This window comes from Lygodium microphyllum, chromosome 3 (assembly GCF_053477565.2).
Source record: "Lygodium microphyllum isolate KBCC chromosome 3, Lygodium_microphyllum_v1.1.10, whole genome shotgun sequence".
Lineage (NCBI taxonomy): Eukaryota > Viridiplantae > Streptophyta > Polypodiopsida > Schizaeales > Lygodiaceae > Lygodium > Lygodium microphyllum.
Window position 1 is genome coordinate 36,533,996 of NC_141137.1, and position 23,049 is coordinate 36,557,044.

The 23,049-nt window shown below is 45.1% G+C and overlaps 1 protein-coding gene across 1 annotated transcript in view; it reads left to right on the forward strand.

Annotated features, from left to right (window-relative positions):
* The first annotated feature begins 1,754 nt into the window (after positions 1 to 1,754).
* LOC148038232 (nuclease) overlaps positions 1,755 to 23,049 on the forward strand; it is a 78,845-nt gene continuing 57,550 nt past the window's right edge. Inside the window, exon 1 of the mRNA XM_087670146.1 lies at positions 1,755 to 2,235. Coding sequence (XP_087526272.1) covers positions 2,082 to 2,235 — 154 coding nt within the window. The 5' untranslated portion in view covers positions 1,755 to 2,081. The remainder of the gene's footprint in view (positions 2,236 to 23,049) is intronic.

The following is a 23,049-nucleotide window of genomic DNA, read 5'->3' on the forward strand; positions in this document are numbered from 1 at the left end:
ATTTGCCTATAGATTAGTTGTTGCGAATTGTTTGTATTATATGCTTGCCTTCTTTGTGTGATTTGCCCATTTTGCACATCTATGTCCATGGAGTGCACTGGTATATTTGTACATTTGTTGGCACTTGGTTTGGTAGAATGGTTGTGTGTCAATGTGGCTATTGGCTTTAATCCATTGTGCTATCTAGATTTGCTTGATGAAAGGTGGTAGGACCTTGATCCTGAACTTGTCAAGAGATATCATGTAGTAGATGAGGCCAAAGGAAGAAGAGTTTCATCTATTTGGGCATTCTAGGATTTGTGCAAAGGAGGAATTGATCGAGTTTAACTGCAAATTATGCTAGGCCTCATTTTGCTTGTGTTTAAGGTTTTCTAAGTGTTGAAGAGCTGTTTGTGTGATGTTTTATTGGGCAAAATCTCTAACGAGTGCCTCCTTCATTAGTGTCCAATTTGATTTTGTTTGCATAGACTGCTACATGAACCAAGTTGTAGTGATGCCTTCAAGAAGGGTCTAGATTTCTAGGGACTTTTGGTCATCATTCCAGGCATGATAGTTGCTAACATTTTCAAAATGGTCAATCTAATTGAGCACATCTTTAGTGGGCAATAGTTGAAAGGCTTTGGGTGCACCTTTGGATCTATTCCATAGTGTTGTTGTGGTTGGTTATGTGCCAACAAGTTGGCGAATGTCTGATTAGTGTGGTTGATTTGCATCATTAGTGAGGAATTGCAAGGAACATTTGCTCGATCGTTGTTTGGTGCTAATCTTTTGTGAATCCAAGATTCATGTGAGCGTCTTCAAATTGAGGTGAAGCATGGTGGATATATTGTGGCATTGGTTTACTCACGATGCTATTTGTTAGACTCCAATGCTTTCTGTTAATTGTAATAGGACTAAATTGTTTGTTATCTATTTTGTTATTGTTCTTTTCGTTTGTTATCATGATTCTGGAATGGATGAAGAAGGGAGATAAACAATAGTGCGATTATGGAGGGGATGAAGAAGGGAGATAAACTGGGTTGTGTCGTGGGATAGCAACATGCAAGATGCACAGAATGAGTACGAGGGAATATAAAAAACAAATGTGGATGAGAAAACTCAAATGGATGAGGGGGATGGTGTTTGTCCTCTCCACCATTGTGAAATTCTGCGACTTAGTTTAACCAGCAAGAAAGGCCCCTTCTCCTTTTGTTCTTTTCTGTTTTATTCCTCCTTTGGTTACATGCCAAGAATAGCTACAAGTGACTATTGGGCCAGTCAGTAATGTGAGCTTGTGGGCTGATGATTGGGAGTGGGTTCCAATTGGGACATGACAATACAAGGAGACTAAGGACAGTTACACACCATTGCAGTTCCCCGCCGAGACAAGTGGGAAATCTCAAAAACTAGGCACCTCGTGCTTACACACTACAATGCCCACTCTTTATCACAATGTGGGTCATGGCCTAGTGATGTAGCCAATAGGCTTCCATTGTAGGGATGAGAGTTCAATACCCATTGAATGTTATAAAATTTTCTATTGAGTAGAATGTTTGTCTTTTTTGGGTTGGGTGTGCACAATGCATGTTGGGCGGGAAGTATTGCCCATCCAAATGTGTCCATGATCTGTGAAAATTGGCACCTATATATCTTTGCCACGTGTCAAGACGCCCCTTCAATTTTTTAGTTGGGCGGGCCTTTCCTCTTGGTGTGTAAACCCCTCATAGCCAAATTTCCGTTTTGTAAGAGCTGGATAATGGAGAAAAGCAAGGTCCTTGAAATAGGCTAGGCTATGATTGAATTTTCTCCTTGGTCGCTCGTTTTGACAGAACTCGCAGCGAGAGAGAGAGAGAGAGAGTGTGTGTGTGTGTGTGTGTGTGTGCGTGTGTGTGTTTTACGAAAAAAAAAAAAAGAGAGAGAGAGAGTGTGTGTGTTTACGACAAAAAACAAAAAGAGACAGAGTGTGTGTGTCCAGTGTTTTCCGTACTTGGCCCGCTCGTCCCAGTTGATCGCCGGTTTCATCTTCTAGTTGGGTTGGTGTGCTCAGTGTGCGCGCCTTTCTTCCTGATAGGCTTCTCTTCCTTATCGATGACATCTACCCCATGGCTCCTATATCTTCTAGGAAGAGAAAGAGAGGCTTGCAAGACAAACATGACATTTTTTCGGACCCTGTCGAGTCCCCGTCGCAAAGAGTGATTGAATCAGACTGGTGGCATGACTTGGTGCAGAGGCTGTCTCCTACATTGAAAGATTCGGGTTAGTACGTTTCACTGCATATGATTTAAGTTGTGAACCATTTTGACGTAACTTCGGTGAGACCTCCTCTTTTTTCTGAATGCTCTCAAATAGTAGTCATATGGCAACTTCAAGTTTTAACATTTATTTTGGCGAGATCCTGTAAGCACACACTGCAAGTACTCTAGTCTGCTGATTTCAGGTTGTACATGTCATCTAAAAGATCATGCACTAAAATAGTGCAGTTGGAGTTTTGTGCCTCAACACAGTGCTAAGTGAAGAATTGAAGTCATTGTAGGTGCAGAGTTTCTTGTTTTAGATAAGTATGCAGTTGATAGATGCTATACCTTTGGGTGTTTCTGACCTGTTCGTTCTTGGCAACATGTCTATCACAAGAGTATTTCTTTCCCCTCGACAGTATTATCTGCTTCTTCAGTACCGAGATTCAGCTGACTGCTGTACAACTGGATTGCTCTTACATCCTGCTACCCCATCATAGCAGGGGCAAGGAGGGTCATCAAAAATGGTATGTCACTACTGTAAACGGTAGTCACATTAGGTATCTCAGAATAATTTGCACACTTAGATCCACCTCTTCTCTTCTCCCATGTGTTAGTGTACTCTGTGAGGAAATGGTGACGCAAACAGAGAAAGCACAATATATTCGAACAACAATGACAAACTGATGTATGCTCAAAGGAAATGAATGGATGATATAGATGAATTTATGGATGTACAGGGGTCCTCAAAGAGTCAAAGAGGACCGTGAGGCTTCCGTTTCTTGAGGATAGGCCTGTCGCGTGTTGAAGGAGCAGTCAACGATGTCTGAAATCAGCCTGGACAGTGTGTCATACTTAAACAGACCGCAAATGCAGCAGCAGCCCCACATTCAATGCCAAAACAGCCTAGAAACATGTGCTTTGAGGGATGATCAGTAGCCTGGCAGATGGGAACAGCAAAATGCACCATCTTGGGGTCCAATGACAATGTGGGAGGCTGGACAAATGGCTGCAGAAGGACCTGGACCAGCAGCATTGCAGTGGGAAACTGCAAAATGCAGCTGTCCAGGGCAGCAGTTGACAAGGCTGAGAAGGCTCGAAACAGCAGCAGGTGTGTTGAACCAGCAGTATGATGATGCTGGATGGTGGCCAGCACCAGTGCCTATCTCTTGGACAAGATGATGATGATGATAAGGCAGCAAGGATGGTGCGATGTTAGGCAGCTGATTGCTATGGCTGATGGCTGATGGCTGATGGCTGTTGGTGATGGCAATATTGGGTGCAATTATGATCAGGAACAGGTGAAGAATGGCTTTCCCAATTGTCCCCTTTTATACAACTTTTCATTTAAGACTCTCTCTCACCAGAAGGTTTAGATTTGTGGCTTTAGTTTTTATTTTCATGAAAATTCTTTTGATGCTGTACGAGAGGGGAATTAACACCCCCTCTTAGGCCAAAAAGAAAGCCCAAGGTAGTGCAAAGCATGGCTCTGCCCATTCAGTTTTTTCCCCCCAAAGGGGTCCCAAAGTGCCAGGCCACCCTCAAGGGTGTCATGGATGAAGGAATGTTGCTCAGGGTGGGGAGCTGCATGGGGATCTAAGCCAACCACTCATAAGGGAGTAAAAGGACCAAATGCTCACACATACATAATAATTTTCACTTGAAAGGTTGTCCAATCGGGTTTCAAACTAGCCAAGTACCTGATTAGCAAAACACTATGCTATGCAAAGGGAATGCAAATTTGGAACATGTTTGTAGCAGGCTTTCACTGGAGCAATGCCCTCTACAATAACTCTATTGTAGCAGCATCCACCAAGCACATGCAAGAGGAGGGGGCACCATTTGGAGGAGAGTGGTTGATACAAGAACAGTGGTTGAGGGTGGTTTCAAAGTGAGTGAGGGCGACAATAGGAATGCCCACAACATGCCCTTTCATGGGGGATTTTGGTGCATTTGCCCTACTGTGGTAACAAAAGCCTTTTAACATAAATAAACCTTTTTGAGGCTGAAGTAAGGAGTAGTAATAGACATTAATGCATAAGGTGTTAGTAGATATATCAGCTCATGTGTGAGTTTGTGCATGCAGAGGCTGGGGACATTATTTAGGATATTTTAGGCATTTTTTATGGTCTTCATTTTGGTCATATTAGCATTTATTGCTGGTCGACCAGCATTAAATGCTGGCCGACCGGATCATATTTAGGATATATTTTTGTCCTATATAATCAAGGTCCTCCTCCTCATTCAATCACTCATCTGCCATCACATGTGTAGAGACTCCGTGGAGAGAGGAGCTAGTGCACCGGTGCCAATGCAGCTAGTGAATCATTGTTGTATGCGATTGTCTTGTGTTGGATATATGGATTTCATTTCTCGCCGAGTTCTCATTTGTATTGTGTTTTTTCTTTCCCTTTCTCTTTTGTCTTGTGTTTTAGTAGTTTATTACAATAGATGTTTACGCTTCCATTGCTGGTCCACTTTTGACATGGTATTAGATTTCAGGTTCTTTACTCATGTTGTGTTTTCTTTGCTGATTTCAAGACTGTTTTGACCATTGTTGATCAGGGGACTGCTACTCTAACCAAGCGACTTGTTTTTCCTACGTTTTTTGCCGACGTTAGCATCCGCACAACTTGCATTAGCCCCTCTACTGCCTGTGTGTCAATTCTAGCCTGTGTTTTGGTATATCTGTATCTTCTCTTGGCTGGGCGATTGCATTATCGGGCCGTTTTTGTTGTTTTAGGTAGTTTCTAGCTAATTTTTTGACTTTTTGCGGTAGATTTCTTCTTGTTTTGGTCAGATTTTGGTGAATATTGCATGTGAACTCTTATTTTCTACAGTCTGTGCTTGTGGTTTGGCTTTGTTTTCTCTCCAAATACCTTCTTTTTTCTACTTCTCTTCCAAATCCTCTACAGAGGGCTCCTCCTTGCATATCCACAGATGATAAGTTACATGGACCTAATTATCTTACATGGAGTGTTGTGATGAAAGCTTGGTTTATATAGGAGCGGTTATGGTACGTGGTTTGTGGAGCTATCGAACGTCCTCAGTAGCCTTTTCTTGTTCCAACTGATTTTAATGAAGACAACCATGAGGAAGCAGTGCTTACATGGGATTCGAACGATGCCCATTCTTACTTGGCCTTGCTTCGATGTATTTCCAAAGAAGTCCTACCAGCAGTTCTCTCTTGTAGAACATCTTCTGAAGTATGGACGAAGTTGTAGTTGATGTATGTAGCACCTTTTACCATGAGGGCAGTTACTCTTTATGGACAGCTTCAACAAATTCTGTTTGAGGCCAAAGATATTATCCAGTTTTTTCTACTTTGTGTTACCCAAATCCAAGACCAGCTTTGGCAAATGCAATTTGCCCTTGCAGAGGCTCATCTTATTGGACTTGTACTCTCTAAACTCCCTCTGGTGTTTGATGGAGTGGTGAACGCTTTGAGGGTGTAGACATCATTAGCTCCTGTTAGTTTTACACATATGACTTCGATGCTACTTGAGCATGAGACATCATTGCAGTTACAAGGGAGGCTTTCATCAGGTTCTAGTAAGGCTTTTGCAGCTTCAGAGAGGGGTTCGAAGAAGAAGAAGTTGAATACCCAGTGTTACCATTTGGGGATGAAAGGTCATTTACGAAAGGACTGCAAAGAGTTGGCGGCTTCTAGAAGAAGAAGGAGAAGAAGACGAAGTGGGATGTGGACTTTCACGACGAGTCATCATCTACCTCCAACTCAAACTCCGATCCCGTAGCTGAGGAGAAGTCCAAGGTGTGGAAAGGATCCGCTTCTTTGGATCGCGGTAAGGGATTGATGGCCCTTTCGTCAGCTGCTTTCTAGTGGTGGTGGTGATGACATCTCTCACGACTCTCCCGTGCTAGAGAGGAAGTGTGAGAGGGTGGTGAGATGGGCAGTCGTGCTTCATCTATACATTTATACAGATGCGTATGATCCAGAGAGGGACTTCCCTGACGCATTGATTAAAGTTTAGCAGGTTCAAATCCTTAAGCTAGGATTGACATCCAGGTTCATGATGGACTATTTCTTTGACAGAGAGTGGGTTTGGTTCCTAGTCATGAGCTCACATGAGAGGACACTTTGGTGGTCTAGCCAAGGGCGGGGAATCCATGATCACGTATGTTCCATAGGCATTTTTGACAGGGTGGTCATGTATGCTACTGAGAGACATTGGGACAGACACAGAGATATGCTATGATCTTCTCTATTTTCAGGAGTTGGTATGATCGACATTACTTGATCACCACTGCTTGGGTATCCATAGTTCTACTTAGTGGTTCTACGTTGTATGGTTTATGATTCATTCTCATTGTACCATTGTATTCTCCCATGATCTAAGAGACGGTGTTAGCAGATATGTGAGCTCATGTGTGAGTCTGTGCATGTAGAGGTTGAGGACATTATTTAGGATATTTTAGGCATTTTTTATGGTCTTCATTTTGGTCAAATTTAGCATTTATTGCTGGCCGACGTGCATTAAATGCTAGTCGACCTGATCATATTGGGGACATATTTTTGTCCTATATATTTAGGCTTTTTCTCACTCAGTCACTCATCTACCATCACATGTGTAGACTCCATGGAGAGAGGAGCCAGTGCTGGTGCCCACACAGCCAGTGACTCACTGTTGTATGTGACAGTCTCGTGTTGGATATATGGATTTCATTTTCCGAGCATATATTTTAGTTCTCATCTATATTGTGTTCATCGATATTCTTTCTTTCCCTTTCTCCTTTGTCTTGTGTTTTAGCAGTTTATTATAGCAGATGTTTACTCTTCCATTGCTGCTCCACTTTTGACATAAGGTGCCCAAGATGGAGGGAGAGACATGCACCACTTACTAATTAGTATAAAGATGCAAGGCAAGTAGAATCCCTTTTCAAGGATAGTTATGTGGCAAGGGAGTTAATGAAGAAGATCATCAATAGCTGAGATGGGAGCGAGATGTAGTCCACCCTAGCGGTCCAAGAGAGGAAGACTAGAAGAGAAGCACCAAAGATGCCTAACACTCGACCTTGGGAGAGAAGCCACTGGGTTTGTGATCTGCTTCATGTTGGTAAGAATGTGATGGTATACTTGATCCTTGGCTTTGAGAAAGAGGACACTATGATTAATCCCCATCTCCATTTTGGATGAGGGCAGTATCCCCTATCAAGAAAAGGTATGCTTTGATACCATGCCAAGAAAAGTGACAGGATGGTATGCACTCATACCATATGAGAGAGACAATAGGGTTTGTGGGGAGAAACACAGTGTGTACGGCTAACATTGAGAGAAGAAAACTTAGAAAAAGGGTAAAGAATGAGGAACACTAGATCGTGTTGAATAACTTATGTTGACACAATGGAACAAAAACTCAAAGATAAATGCACTATCCTAGTTGATCAGGTGACAACACCTAGAAGAAATCTGCATTGTGAAGGAAGCAAAGGTGTCGATGACAAGGGAAAGAGCTGCTCTATGGAGGGAGTGAAATGCAGTTTTCAAGAATAAAGGAAACACAAAAATGTAGGTATCTGATGTAGGGTTGACAAAGAGGGTGTAACCTGTTGTAGATGGCTAGAAGAAATTTCTGCAAATACAGCCTTCATAAAGTGGCTGATGGCTGGAAACTGTTGTTGGGGTGGCAGCAGGAGCTGAAAACACAATAATGATGAAGATAATCTGCTGTACCAGTCTAGGGAGGAGTGAAACCAGCAAATGCAATAGTAGGGATGATGAAAAATAGGCTGCCAGGCTGAAAACACATCAATTTGGAGTGTTTTTTTGGCGATGTGAAGCAAGTTTCGAGAAAGAAATCACTTGTTGGTATGGTGTCACAATCATCTGGACAGCACCACAAATCGAGATATTCGCGAAGGTAGGGGTGTGGATAGTAGTGGTAGAGTCTAAAGATTCTTTCTCTCATTCTATTAAAGGTTGCAGGAGCATTGGTGAGGTAGCCGCTCTTCAAGTCAATATGGTTGAATACTTTGCATCCATCCAATCTATCCAAGATATCATCGATTTGGAATGGAAAACCTATTCCGAGTTGTAATTTTGTTGAGGGCCATGTAGTCCACACATGTGCCAAGATCCATCTTTCTTCTATACTAAGAGGATTGGAGGGTAAAAAGGTGAAGAACTAGGTCTTATTAGACCCTTCTCCAAGAGTTCATTCACTTGCTTCATAATCTCCTCTTGTTGTGTTGGACTCACACAATAGGGTGGCCTATTTGGAAGTGAGCTCCCAAGAATGAGATCAATGTGATCTCTAGTGGTAACTGGTTAGGTGAAGTGTCTGTAAAACAATCTTCATACTCCTTTAAGAAACTCATTCGCTTTCCATTCATATTTGAGATGGACTCTTCAATTCTAGACTCTTTGTTAGAATCTTTGATAAGAATTAAGTATGAGGAAATAGGTTGTTTCATTGCTTTACAACTTTGTATATGGAATAAGATGAGAATAGAGTTTTCTTCCACTCTCACATCAAAAGATACATTTTTACCCTTGAAAGGGAATCTAAACTTATTCTGATTCCAATCAATGACTGGATCTATTTTTCTATGTCAAGTTATTCCTAATACAACATCCCAATGACCAAAATTTTTCATGACAACTCACGTGATCTACATAATCTCCTATCTTTGTGGTTTCCCAAGAATGGGGGTAACTTTATACTCCATTCCTTGAAAAGCAGTACCTGACATTTTTTGTGTTCCGAACCTCTCCTTTGGTAGATGTAGAGCTTCAACAATCGGAGGATGGATATTGTGGTGGCCTATGCGTAGTGAATGTTTGATGTTTGGCAATGGCAATGGGAGAGAGAGAGAAGAAAGAAAGAAAGTTATATTAACGTCTACGAAAGGCCAAGGTGGCCTATGACACCAAAATGTTACATACAAAATGTCTGGGAAAGTTTCCAGGTCCAAGTAAAGCTACCATCTAATGCAATGATAAACTAATTGAGTAGGTACAAGGTGATATATAGGCTGGGTACAATTCATATGTGTTCCAAGTATGGTGTGGAACTGCTCATGGAGCTTGGTCATCCTAAAATGTCGTGCATGGGTCTATCTAACATCGAGGGGCTGAATCGGCGAGACAGGGCCCTTCGGTGGTGGCGCAGTATCCCTTGTATTCTCAACATGTGCCTCTTGCGGGGGCCTCTTGTTTTTATTTTTTGCCCTAGTATAAGATGTAGCGTTGTTTCTAAAGTTAGAGGGATTTTGTCTTCTCAATGTAACAACTTGAGCCAAAGAAGAATATGTACAAAGAAACTAAGACTAAAAAGGAAAAAGAGTTAGTAATCTACAATTTTTGGGATCATAGAAATTCGGATTGTACTCCCATTCGGCAAAGCATCCAAGTCAAGTGGTTTGGCAACCAGTCCACAAATGTAGGTAATTAGATCACCAAGCAAAGAGGGTCTTGCAAAGTGACTAGCAATGTGTAGTTCCTCTTCGATCAAAATCTTGTCAAGCAATGGGTGATATAGCAACTTTCATGGCAAGGCGAGATTCCGAGCTAGGATGATAGACCGCAGTGAAGTGGTCTCACAGTAAGTTGGGTCAGCTTGAAGTATACTGATTGTACGACGTTGCTTAGCTGTGGTCATAAGACGACTGCCATCGCAAGCAATCCCAAGTCGATGAGAAAACCACTTCTGTAAGAATGGACTTTAGGAATGACAATTCTGCTTAAGCTCATCAAGTACTGATTGGTCTTGGATTTTGGTCACAAAAGCATAAGAATGAATAAATCGGCATGATAGCAAGTGCTCTTGAGGGAGAGTCCTAACGTATTCCTCCTGTCTCAAGAGGCTTTTATCGAAAAGATGTTCATTGTCCTCCCAAGTGGAATGCCATTGAGAAGCAACTTGAACTGCCTCATCATCAACAAGGCCTAAATCAATCATTGCAAACAACTTGGCATAAGTAGTGTATATGGCCTCAAATTGAAGTAGGCATTCTGTTTCAGAGGAATTGAATTTCTTTGCCAAATGAGCAGCCATGGTATTCAATGGTTGACATACTAGCAAAGGCTTGATGCCAGAAGGAGGGTCAGGTTTAGTAGGGCTGATTTGGAGATGTGTCTCAGCAACCTCCTTTGGAGCATCTCAGGGTTCAACCGGCTCAATTGGGACTAATTGGTGGGGTGAGCTAGTAGGGATATTAGTGGCGTTGGGCCTAGGATCTGGAGCTGCAAGCATACCTCTTCCAACCACTGTGTCTGGGGGGTCAGGAGAAGGTTTATGTACATCACTCTGCTTCAGATCATTGGATGAAGGTTCAGTTATTGTAGTACTAGAAGTAGAGGTAAGATTTGATGTTGTGTCATGTAGCCTTGGAATAAACCATTCATAGAAATTAGGATTGTATTCTAATGAAGCATACTCATCAAGAAGTCGTGGATCATGGGTGAGACAAAAAATATATCTAGTGATATCAGTTATCATGTCTTGTTGTCCTAATCGACTTGCAATGTGTAGCTCTTCCTCTAAAAGAAGTTTGTCACACAAGGGATCAAGTTTAGCCATTTTAGAAATGTTGACACCATGGATAAGTGCAAGCACTTGGAGAGATGTAGGAGCAACATATGTAGGATCATACATTGAAGTCCAAAGTGCCTTTCTTTGCTCAACAATTGTCATGAGGCCGCTTGTAGCTAACCCTCGACTAGAATACCATTTTTGTTTGAACTCACTTTGTCCTTTTGCTTTCTTGGCCAATGCTGCAACATCTTCCCATTGTAAAACACAGGAACTAAGTGCTTTTGTTGCTCTACCTTGGTCATTTGCTTTATAACTTCTTCTAGGACAGCTAGGTAAATCTAGCAAATTTGTGATTACTTTGACCATGTCAAAGACTTTTCTAAGAGTTTTTGGTGCTTAGCAGTCTAAATTCCAAGGTTGGCATGAACATATGCACGAGCAAGTGAAGTCAAGAGTGTTTCATCTAGTTCTTGAGAACTCATAGCTTCTGATTGATCTCTGTGTTGTCCCCTATTTTCTAACATCTCCATGATCGATCGTTTAGCTGGTTTCAAGTGTATTGGATCCTTTGGTCGAGAAGAACATGACTTGTGAATCAATGGGCTCATTATGCTCTCTGCACTAGATTCTATATCCTTGTGTGAGACTGAAGTGCTAGAGACTTGTTCTTAGCTGAAGTGATAGTCTTAGTCATAGCCAAGGACTGTGATTGTATGGGTTCCATCTCAGAATTGGAAGTAGTAACTTTCGATTCAGTGGAGTGGTCAATCATGACAATCATAGATGACTGTGCACTTCGATCCTCGGACTGAGTGGAAGTATTCATGGTCTTGGTATTTCCAAATTTGTTTGTGACAACACTTGTAGAGGGAGGTTGTCGCTCTTTTTATGTTTTCGGAGCTGTCCCTTGTGGATCCTTTTTCTTAGATCATGCAGCTACACTAGGCTATTGTTGAGAGATTTTTGGTTTTGGTTTGGGTGACAAAGGTTCTTGGTTTCGAGGAGATTTTGGTGGTTTTGAAGAACCAACAACAACCTGGGGTTGTTGCTTATCAACACTTCAGGGCTTTATCTCATCTATCCTTGGACTTTCCGTTTTAGCTTGAGTAGCCTCACATGGAAGTGGTTGTTTTGGCTCTAGCTTTTCCCCCTTGCTGGAGGACTTTTTGGACACTACCAGTTTCTCTTGTGGAGTAGCAGCAACTTTAAGTGGTTGCTCTTTTGGAATTGTGTACTCAAGTGTCATAGGAACTAGCTCGCTAGTCACTAACTTATGTGGTGTTGTCTCCTCAAGTATCCTGGTCCATGACCTAGATTTGTGTGTGAGTCTCTTTTGCTTTCTTTGGATTTGGATGGGACTTGGTCTGTGGTCACGGGAGGTGGCTTTGCGGGTGGTTTTGGTAACCAAATCCAACAATTTCCCGCATAAAACCCTTGAGCACAGAGCAACGCTTTGGGCACCCATCGCGGCCTTTTGCTAGCTCTCCATCGATGCTTCCGATTACTTGCCCTAAATCACTTTCCCCTTCTAGATGCAGTTCTATTCCCAACAGCTTGAGAAGCTGTGGTAGTGTTTCTAGTAGCTGTGGTCTTTCCTTTGGTTCTAGGAGGCTTCCTATTGAGCAGTTCTCTCTTGTTCTTGTGTGCCTTGAGTAGTTCATTAAGAACTCTCTGGCTGTCCTCTCCAGGCATTTGATCTGACTCTGAGACAAGCTTCTTGCCCTTCTCTAGAGAAGAGACAAGGTCCCCATTGCTGAAAGTACTGACAATCTCCACGTCTTGTAAGCTTAGGTGTATACAGTGTGCTTCATAGTCCACAATGCATGTGGTTGCATGCTTGAAAGGTCTTTCAAGCAAGACTTCCTTTCCCATATCTTCTCGATTTGGAAGCACATAAAACACTATGGGCATGCTTTTAGTCTCAACAATTGAGAATTTTGCATCATCCTAAGAGGGAATAGGCTGATCCTCCATACGGTTTGATAGCTGCATTGGTTGGGACGAGTTTAGGTTGTTCGTCCATACCTCATAGGTCAAGATGTTGTAATCTGAACCTTTGTCTATGAGAGTGTCAATGATGAGCTCTCACTTGCCAGTTAGTTTGACCCTAAGATATGCAGGAGGGATTAGCTCTTCATCTTTTGGGTCAATGTTTGTGGCTTGGACCTTTCGTATATTAGGCATGGTAGACCTAGTTAGGGTATTGCATGAAACCTTGCATGTTGGATAGTCATGATACATGTGAGTGACGTTGCACTCAATGTATCTAAGGTCAGCCATTGGAAATTTATCTAGCACCATCCGGTTTGCTAGCTTTGGCCTAGGCTCTTGTGTTCCTAGCTCTAGCAACAGGTGAATGGATAGATGGATGGGAATATTCACTCAGTTGTGTTGACTCATTAGGTTTTAGGACTTCGAGACCTAAGGTTGAGTCCACTATGAGGCACGCCAATAGAGTGTAAGGCTCTTAATAGCTAGATGACAAACTCTTCAAATCTTGTTGCGATAGTCTTGTGTGGTTTTTGGTGTGGGTGTTCTCGTTCAACTCACTAGGCTTAGTAGTTCTTCTTGGATTTTGCAACTTCGTTGCTTGGAGTTTCTATCCTTCAAATTTGTCTCTCGTTGGTCAATTGGTCTTGTGATCTGCACTAAGTGCAAGTGGTGAAATTATGGGTGCAGTGGTTGGCTTCTCATCTCAATTGTTGTGGTCTTGGCACTTTCTTTGAATGTGGTTCAAAATGATTCAAAGGGGGCTTAGGACTTATGGTAGCTTGGTTGACAATATTTTACTCATCGCACCCTTGTAATGATTGGAATGGAGCACATAATGACGGCGGCTTGGTTGGACGATTCCCCCCCTAATGACTTGCAGTGTGTCCTATATGTAGATGTGAAAGTGACTTTTGTGGTTGTGTATTATGATCATAAATGACCTAAGGTAATGTTAGCCCAGTGTGTGTTGCCAAGGTTGCCTAGGTGCTAAGTGCAATGTGTGCCAGGTCCTTGCAATATGATGAGGTGGTTACTCAGTTTAACAAGCTCCTTGTTGAGCTCTCAAGTCATTAAGATATTTATTTCAAATGCTTGACTTCAAAACCTACAAGTTATCAAGGCTTAGCTGCATGGGTTTTGGAATGCTAGCCACAAGTGCGGATGATTGATACCCCATCGATCCCATCCATGCCCATGTACAAGCTTGCTATTCCGCCACATGGTGGGAGTGTGAGATGTGAAGAAAACTGCTAGGGTTTGCATTGAGGACACATAGAGTGTACGACCACGATAGAAATACAAAGAGACAGACACAAACACAGAGGGCAAAACTCAAACCCTAAACGCAAAACTGAAGACTCAAACCCTAAATGCAAAACTGAAAACTCAAACACAAATAGAAGAAGGAAGAGAGAACACAACTCTGAAGTGAATGAATGCTGTAAATGAATGTAAGAGTGTACAGTGTGCTCAAGGGCAGAGCAATGTCGGAGTGTGACGTCCACCGAAGACGGATCCCAAGTTTGTGACCACCAGTCGGAGTGTAGGAGTGCTGAATAGTGAATGGCATCAGATTGGTCACCGAAATGCAGCACTTTGAAGGCTGGAAACTGGTAAATGCAGCGGTGTACCACTGATCGGAGGCTGGAAACTGTGCATAGTCTGCTGTAAACAACAGGTTGAAACAATGTCTGAGATTGTTAGGGCCTGCAATGCTAAAAACGCAGGCTGGCTGACCCTGGAGATGATGGACAGCAGGCTGAACAACAGTCTGGGACAGTCTAGAGCAGTCGCTAGCAGTTGAGAGCTGTCGCCTACAGCAATGGACAGGCTGAAGATAATGTGTCTGTAGTCGACGATGGCTGGACAGCAGATGGAGGCGGGCTGCAGGCTGGAAATTGTGCGCCAACAGGCAGAGGGTGTATGGGCTGGTGTAACTTGCAAACAAGGATGATGGCTGAATGGAGACAAGCTGTCTATTTATAGGTGTGGAAGGGCTCCCTAAAAATTAGGGTTTCCACTAAACTCTCTCGAACCGATCTCTGTTTTAGGGTTTCCACTGAACTCTCTTGAACTGCTCCTCGTTTTAGGGTTTTACTCTAAAAGAGCATTTTTAGTGTGTTTCGGGGCTGTTTAAGAGGCGAATCAGCAAGTAATGCATATTTTAGCTGGACACTCCCTCTCAGGCTCAAAACTGAGCTGAAAGGTTAGGTTAGCCATTGTGATGTTGATGTACCCCAAGGCAGGCAAGGCATCGGACAAAGGGTGTATGTTGGCTGCCCAGTGGCCTACCAAGACTACAGAGGCGATGGTTATCTTACCAAGGGAATCCAAGTAGTCATTCCAAAGAGGACAGGGCATCGGACAAAGGGTGCACGTCGGCTGCCCAATGGCCTACCAAGCCCTACAAAGGCGGATGGAACTACATGGATTTTTTTTTTTTGTTTTGAATAAGTGAAGTAAATTTGATGGGATGCGGCCGATTGAGTAAAAATGACCGAGAAGACGGGAGTAGGGAGGGTACATCGAACATATTATAATATAGTACAAGCTAACTCATCCACTCAGGGTGTCGATGACGAGGAAAAATAGGTGATGAGGTATCCATGTGATGAAGAAGGATGGTGGTGTGGTAACAACAGCCGCCGGTGGAAACAGCTTAGGATCCGCGCAAGTGGTGCTATGCACAATGAGATGCAAAGTATGCTACATGTTGAAGAATGCTCATGCAACAGGTACCACTTGGACAGTGTCCCTTGTGGGAAAATTGTTCACTTGCTCAAGCGCCCTAGTATAAGGATGATGTAATCATGCAATGGAAAGGGTAAGGTACAACAGGGGGAAGAAATCGATGTCGAAGACAAAGTGTTGAAGCCTGTAGAATACTAAGAAGGGTAGGAATCCCCTCTCAACCTGGATGTAGATGCCGAAGAAGGAAGAGGAGCTTGATGTCGGTCTTCATTTGGTACCAAGAACCATAAGGAATGAAAGAAGATGAAGTGGATGAAGTGGATGAAGCATCCCACTAGAAGAGCAAGGGTGAAGTCACCGCCATGATAGCATCGAGAGAGATGCTGCACGATCTGTCTCGAGATAGGAAACCGCCATGTTGGAAGAAGAATAAGCACTTCTAGGATGATGAAACCATGAAAGGAACGATGCGCATCCCCATGTCTCTAGCCAAGGTAGGACCAAAGCAATCTGCAAGTTAGCTGATGAGAATTTGCAAACACAGAGGTTAGTGGTGAGATGCTCTAAAGCAAAACAGAACAGAAAGAAAATCTAACTCAAAATAAATGCAACGAATGTGTATGTGTGTGAGTAAATGCAGCGGAAGACAAAAAAATGGAAAAACTAAGGATAATGAATTCTATGGGCTCGACTCTAAGAGTGCAAAAAATGAATGCTAGACTGATCTAGGGTATCCGAAAGGACCTAGAGACATGCTAGGCTAAGAAGGTGGCCACCATCGCGTACGTCCAGTAGCAGGGATCTGCCAAGGGAACGCCTGACGAGGTGGGGAGGAAGGTAAGATAGATGCATAAAGTGCAACAGGATCGGAATCTGCAGACCAATCAGCCAATCCCTCAAGGGTAGTGAAAGAGATGGGCCGTTGAGGCTGTACTCGAGCCACATGTCCAACAGCAACAACAACGGGTGTTGAAGGAGCAGATGAAGTAGGAGCGGAGGGTGTAGCCCTACTAGAATGTGGAGTCGCAACGGTTTGCTGAGGCTTTTAAGGTGGAAGACCTTGGGCCTTGGAGCGACACTCCTCGTCCACATAGCTTGCTCTCTGGCAATGTGTGCAAAATCGGTTTTTCTTAGGGAGTTGCTGCTAGATAGGTCTAGATTCTTTGGTTCCATCTGAGGAAGAGGACTCACCCTTTGATTGGCTTGCCTTCGCATCTAGCGAGTTCTTGCCACTAGTGGTTGTCCCTCCCGAAGAAGATGCAACCAACCCCCTTTGCTCTGAATAAGGCTGTGATGAGGATTTTTTGTGGACTTGATCATACAGCCTCGCGTAATGCAATAACTGGCACTCAAACTTGTAGAAGGTTGGCAATCTAGGTTGGGAGATGATGTGTTGAATGAAATTGAAGTACTTGTCGGGCAACTTATTCAAGAAGAACGTAACCTAATTGTCATCCGACTTTGGAGAGCCAGTAGTGGCGAACTCGGCAAGTAACCGCCTAACTTCAGCCAGCTTGACTTTCAGATCATCCCCTCCCTTAATAGAGAACTCTTGAAGCTCAAAGTCGAGATTGATGCGCCAAGTACGATCACGAGCTGTATAGCGGTCGAGAAAAAGACTCCAATGCTTTGATGCGAGCGGGAAGTGCTGCAATTGAGAGTGAAACTCAGGAAGCAATCCCTGCATCAGCTCAACATTGGCTGTGGCATTGCGGGCTCTCCATTGACGGATGTAATCAGGGTGAGCTAGTGGAGGGTCTGGCATAGGCTCTAGACCAATGACGAGGTCCCAAAGACCTTGAGACTCAAGCACTTGTTGCATGCAATTAGACCAAGTGGTGAAATTTGACTCGTTAAAACGTGTCTTATCTGTGAAGGCATTCTTGGCCGTTGCAACAAGAGTGGTAGTGCTCGGAGATGGATAGTGTGAAAAAGTGTAGTGTGGGTAGGATGGGGGAGTGGAATACACTTGGGAATGAGCCCCAGAGTGCCCACCAGGCATGCATGTAGTGTGCAAGGTGGATCCATAGGTAGGATGGGTTGACTAGGCATGGGCATGGTAGCCACATGAGAAACCCAAGGAGGTGGGACTGTTAGAGATCAGATCATAGCCTGATCAGAGGCAGCAGGTTGGTGCAGTCGGACTGCACAGTCGGACTGCCACGTGGCAGTTCAACCTGCAGCAGCCAGTCGGCTGCATTTAACAACCTGCAGCAGCCAGGCGCCTGGCTATTTTTGGCTCCCTCTTTCCCCCGGTTTTTCAGCTATTTATACCTGGCACTTTCAGCAGTCTGTTACACTTCTCTGCTCGCAGATTACAGACCGGTGACACGCGCAGATTCCGTCTCTGTTCGCAGATTTCAGACAGCAGATAGTGCAGACTGCAGTGGACTTCGAGGTGAACAGCAGGTTGCATCATCAAGGTGGAGACACGCAGTCCAGCGCACTGCGCCCGTGTATATATCTGCATATCTTTGTATTCAGCATTCTTTATACAGCAGATATTCATCGTCCACTGTCTCTTTCTCTCTCTTCTCTCTCTGCGTTTTCTCTCTCTCAGTCCTACGCTTCCGCACCGCTGCACTTTGACATGGTATCAGAGCAGTGTTTGAGGGCTGATTGAGCGCAGAATCAACCTGAAGAGGAGTTTCCATCGCGACACAAATTTGCGTTTTTGCGTTTAAGGGCAGACAAGAGGGCTGCGCCTTGGAACAAGGCTGAAACGAGTGTGGGCGCACTGGAAAGGAGTACAAAGGTGTTTTCCCAGTCAGAGGGGGCTGCTTTTGCGTTTGTGAAGGCATTGCAGGTGAAGATGTCTACAGAGATTGACTTGGAGTTCCAGGCGATTATGGACCGGAAGGTGCCTGTGTTATCGGCTCTTCTTGCAGATTAGAAGCTCGACGGCGACAACTGCCGCATTTGGTGCGTCATGATGTTGGCCATCCTTGAGTCCTATGATTTGGCGGAGCTGGTACAGGAGATTGACCGGCCCTCGGTAAGAGATGAGTCCAAACTCTCTTCCGATACTTGTGCTGAGCTGGCCAAGGCCCAATCTCATTGGGACAAACTGAATGCCAAGATTCAATCCTTTCTCTTTCTATCATGCACTACAGGCGTGATCGCTCACATCGAGCACTTGACGGTGGCTCGGGAGATATGGCTGGAGCTTGATCAGATGTACAATCGGATGACCCTAATGAAGCGGGTTTCTTTGGAGGTACAGATGCGGACCTTGTCCGTAAATAAGTCTTCTTCGCTGCGGGAGCACATTAACAAGCTAAGGCAGCTTCAGATGCAGGTTCAGAATGCGGGGAAGCCGATTTCCTCCGAAGACATGGCGATCACACTTTTGTCCTAGTTGCCGCCACAATTCGGTACATTTTACTCTGCCCTTATAGCTTCGGGGCGAGAGTCTACTCTTCGGTGGGAAGAGTTGGTTCCTATGGTCTTGGACCAAGAGGAACAGTTAAAGGGACAGAATGCTTCCAAGTCGGAGGCGTTGACAGGTCAAGCCTCTCAGAAGAAGGGGAAGGACCAAAAGAAGAAGAAGGGGGATAACAAGTCCAAGAAGGACAAGGACAAAGATTCCACATGCCATATTTGTGGAAAGACTGGCCATTGGAAGAAGGATTGCCCTGACAAAGACACGAAGGACACCAAGAAGAAGGATACCAAGGATTCTGGAGCGGTGGCTGCACCCTCATCAGCTGCATTTCTTCATCTAGCTGTCACTGAGGACGCTTCACCAAATGCTTCTGATGCTGCGATGACGGCTCCCCAGGCTCGAGAGTGGATTGTTGATAGTGGTGCCTCACGGCACATGACTCCTTTATCAGATGGTGTTGCCCAGTTGCGACCCTCGCGTGGGCAGATTCTCATTGAAGACAGCTCTTCAGTTTCTATTGCAGGTCGAGGTAAGATGCAGCTTATTCCCGATGGGCGAGGTGGTACCCATATCTCAGAGGTTTTGCATGTACTAGGATTAGGGTACCATCTCCTTTCAGTTCATAAGATTTGCTCCCTTGGCCTTTTGGTGGAGTTTGATAGTACTACGGTGCGAGTCCTTGATCGTGGATTGAGGAAGGTTCTCTCATCCGGATATGAGGAGAATGGCATTTATAAACTGAAGTCTTCCACCGCCCTCTCTACTCTTCTTCTTACCTCTCAGTCACGGTCAGAGTTATGGCATGCTCGGTTTGGTCACCTGAACTATGACCATCTTTGGAGGGCGTCACGTGGACAGCTTGTTCGAGAGTTGCCGGATATAGTGGTGAGCCAGCAGCCATGTGTCTTCTGCATTCGGGAGAAGCAGCATAGGGATGCCATTTCCCACACAGCTTCGCGGCGGTCTATTTCACCGATGGAGCTAGTATCTACGGATCTATGTGGCCCTATGAGGAATGAGTCCTTGCGTGGGAGCTCGTACTTCACGCTGATCGTGGATGACTACAGCAGGATGACATGGGCCTATTTTTTGGCATTAAAGTTAGAAGCTTTCTCGCACTTCAAGGATTGGCTTCTCTTTGAGGAGAACCGATCGGGCCGGAAGTTGCAGACCTTGCGATCCGACAAGGGAGGTGAATTTTTTTCTAATGAGTTTGCTCGGTTTTGTGTAGATAGAGGAATTCACTAGGAGTTTGCCAATACCAATACTCCTCAAGAAAATGGTATTCTTGAACGGAAGAACCGCAGTGTGATCGAGATGGCGCGCACCATGATGGAGCACCGACAGACCCCTCAGGTTCTGTGGGTCGAGGCTGTGGCTACTGCAGTTCACATCCTTAATCGATCCCCTACTTCGGCCATGGAAGGGATGACTCCATTTGAGGCTTATTTTGGGACGAAGCCAGATGTTTCTTACTTTCGGGTCTTTGGGTGTGATGCCTATGTTCACATTCCCAAGGCTCACTGTGATAAATTTGAAGCAGCTTCCCGAAAACAGGTATTTGTTGGCTACAGCTCCTAGTCCTAAGGTTACCGACTGTATGATCCCGTCAAGCGGGATGTGTACACTAGCCGTGATGTGCGGTTTGTGGAGGTTCCGGCTACTTCAACGGGTGAGGAGCATCCCGTTCTTGGAGATCCAGGGGAGAGTTGGACTCCTTCTACAGTTCCACTGGAGCCCATACCTTTTGATTATGATTATGTTTCTGACACAGAGTCTACTGTTCCACCGGACACCTCTGAGGAGTTACAGCCGGTGGATATTTCAGAGTCTTCTGCTGATGGAGAACGACGAGGGGAGGTTCGGCCTCCTCCTCGCTGGGCCCGTGACACACTCCGTGATTCAGGGATCGAGGGGGTTCCTGAGGAGTGGGGACCGCAGGATGGTCCGCGGCGGTCACGGAGGCACCAGGCACACTCTACGGAGCTTGTTTGCTCCAACTATTGTTTGATGACCCGTGTTATGCAGGATCGAGAGCCCACCTCCGTGAAGGAGGCTTTACAGTCCGCACCATGGAAGAAAGCTATGGAAGCTGAGTTGGAGGCTATTGAGAGGAATGGCACTTGGTCACTCGCGCCCCGCCCCCCAAAGAAGAAGGTGATTGGAGTCAAGTGGGTCTTCAAGGCCAAATACCTTAGCGATGGTTCTTTGGATAAGCACAAGGCTCGCCTTGTTGCTAAAGGTTTTGCATAGCGCCCAGGTATTGACTGTCATGATACTTTTGCCCCCACAGCTCGTATGGCGACCATTAGAGCTGTTCTTGCTTTGGCTGGCCATAGGAGATGGCCTGTTTATCAGTTGGATGTGAAGTCGGCCTTCCTCAATGGTGATTTGAAGGAGGAGATCTATGTTGAGCAGCCTCCTGGCTTTGGTTCTTCAGATGGGAAAGTTTATAGGTTGTCCGCGTGCATGGAACGAGAAGATTGATTCGTTCCTCCAGTCTCAGTTGGGATATCGGCGGCGGTCCAAGGCCGACGATCCGCAGCTGTATGTTCACACTTCCGAGGATGGTTGTGTGCTGTTTGTCTTATATGTTGATGATTTGATTGTCACAAGTGATGATGCACAGCAGGTCCAAGAGACGAAGTCAGCTTTACATCAGACGTTCGAGATGACGGACTTGGGTCTACTCCATTTCTTTTTGGGCCATGAGATTTATCAGTCTCAGAGGTGGATCTTTATCTCTCAACAGAGATATGTACAAGAGCTCTTGGTGTCTTTTGAGATGGAGGATTGTCGGGCCCTATCTACTCCTATGGATCCGAACTGGAAGGCCACTTCCCATTCAGCTTCTCCTTTGGCGGATGCGTCCCGCTATCGACAGTTAATTGGGTCTTTGATTTGGCTTCTCAACACTAGGGTTGATCTATGTTTTGCTGTTGGGCTCTTGGCAGGGTTCATGAGTGAACCTAAGACGGTGCATTGGCAGGCTGCTCAGAGGATACTTCGGTATTTGAGGGGGACGTCTGATTTAGGGATTCATTACCCCGCAGGGACAGATGGGTCAGATCTTGTACTTGCAGGTTGGAGCGACTCAGATTGGGCCGGTGACGTGGACCACAGGCGGTCTACTACAGGTTACTGTTTTACTTTGGGTGTAAGTGTTATTTCATGGAGTAGCAAGAAGCAGCCCACGGTAGCCCTTTCGTCTACTGAGGCGGAGTATCGGGCCGTGTCTTCCACCACATGCGAGGTTGTGTGGCTTCGGCGATTATTGGAGGAGCTTGGGTGCCCCCAGACTCGTCCTACATTGTTGCGATGTGACAATGAGAGTTGCATTGCCTTGGCAAGGAACCCTGTTTTTCATGCCCGGACGAAGCACACAGAGATCCAGTACCACTTCATCCGAGAAAAGCTTGTGGATGAGACCATCATTGTGGAGTATTGCAAGACGGAGGACAATCTTGCGGATTTGTTTATGAAGGCACTTCCTCAGGCTCTACTTCGGAGACATTCTAGATCCCTCAGGCTTCTACCCTGCCCAGGCTCTGAGAGGGGGTGTTAGAGATCAGATCATAGCCTGATCAGAGGCAGCAGGCTGGTGCAGTCGGATTGGCAGTCGGACTGCCACGTGGCAGTCCGACCTGCAGCAGCCAGTCGGCTGCATTTAATGCAGCCGCCTGGCTATTTTTGGCGCCATCTTTCCCCCGGTTTTTCAGCTATTTATACCTGGCACTTTCAGCAGTCTGGTACACTTCTCTGCTCGCAGATTACAGACCGGTGACACGCGCAGATTCCGTCTCTGTTCGCAGATTTCAGACAGCAGACAGTGCAGACTGCAGCGGACTTCGAGGTGAACAGCAGGTTGCATCGTCGAGGTGGAGACACGCAGTCCAGCGCACTGCGCCCGTGTATATATCTGCATATCTTTGTATTTAGCATTCTTTATACAGCAGATATTCATCGTCCACTGTCTCTTTCTCTCTCTTCTCTCTCTGCGTTCTCTCTCTCTCAGTCCTACGCTTCCGCACCGCTGCACTCTGACAGGGACGGGAATACCATGAGTAGAAGATGGGAATCCCTGCATAGGTGTGACCCGAGGAGAGTGTGAAGACACACCATAAGCTGAGGATGGAAACCCCTGCGTATGAGTGGTCATGGGAGATGTGAAGCTGGGGATAGTGAGAGGGATGCCCATCACAGTTGTCCCAGGAGTTATGGGTGTGCTTATGGGCTGAAAGGTGAGAGACACTGTGTTAAAAGGGTGGCATTC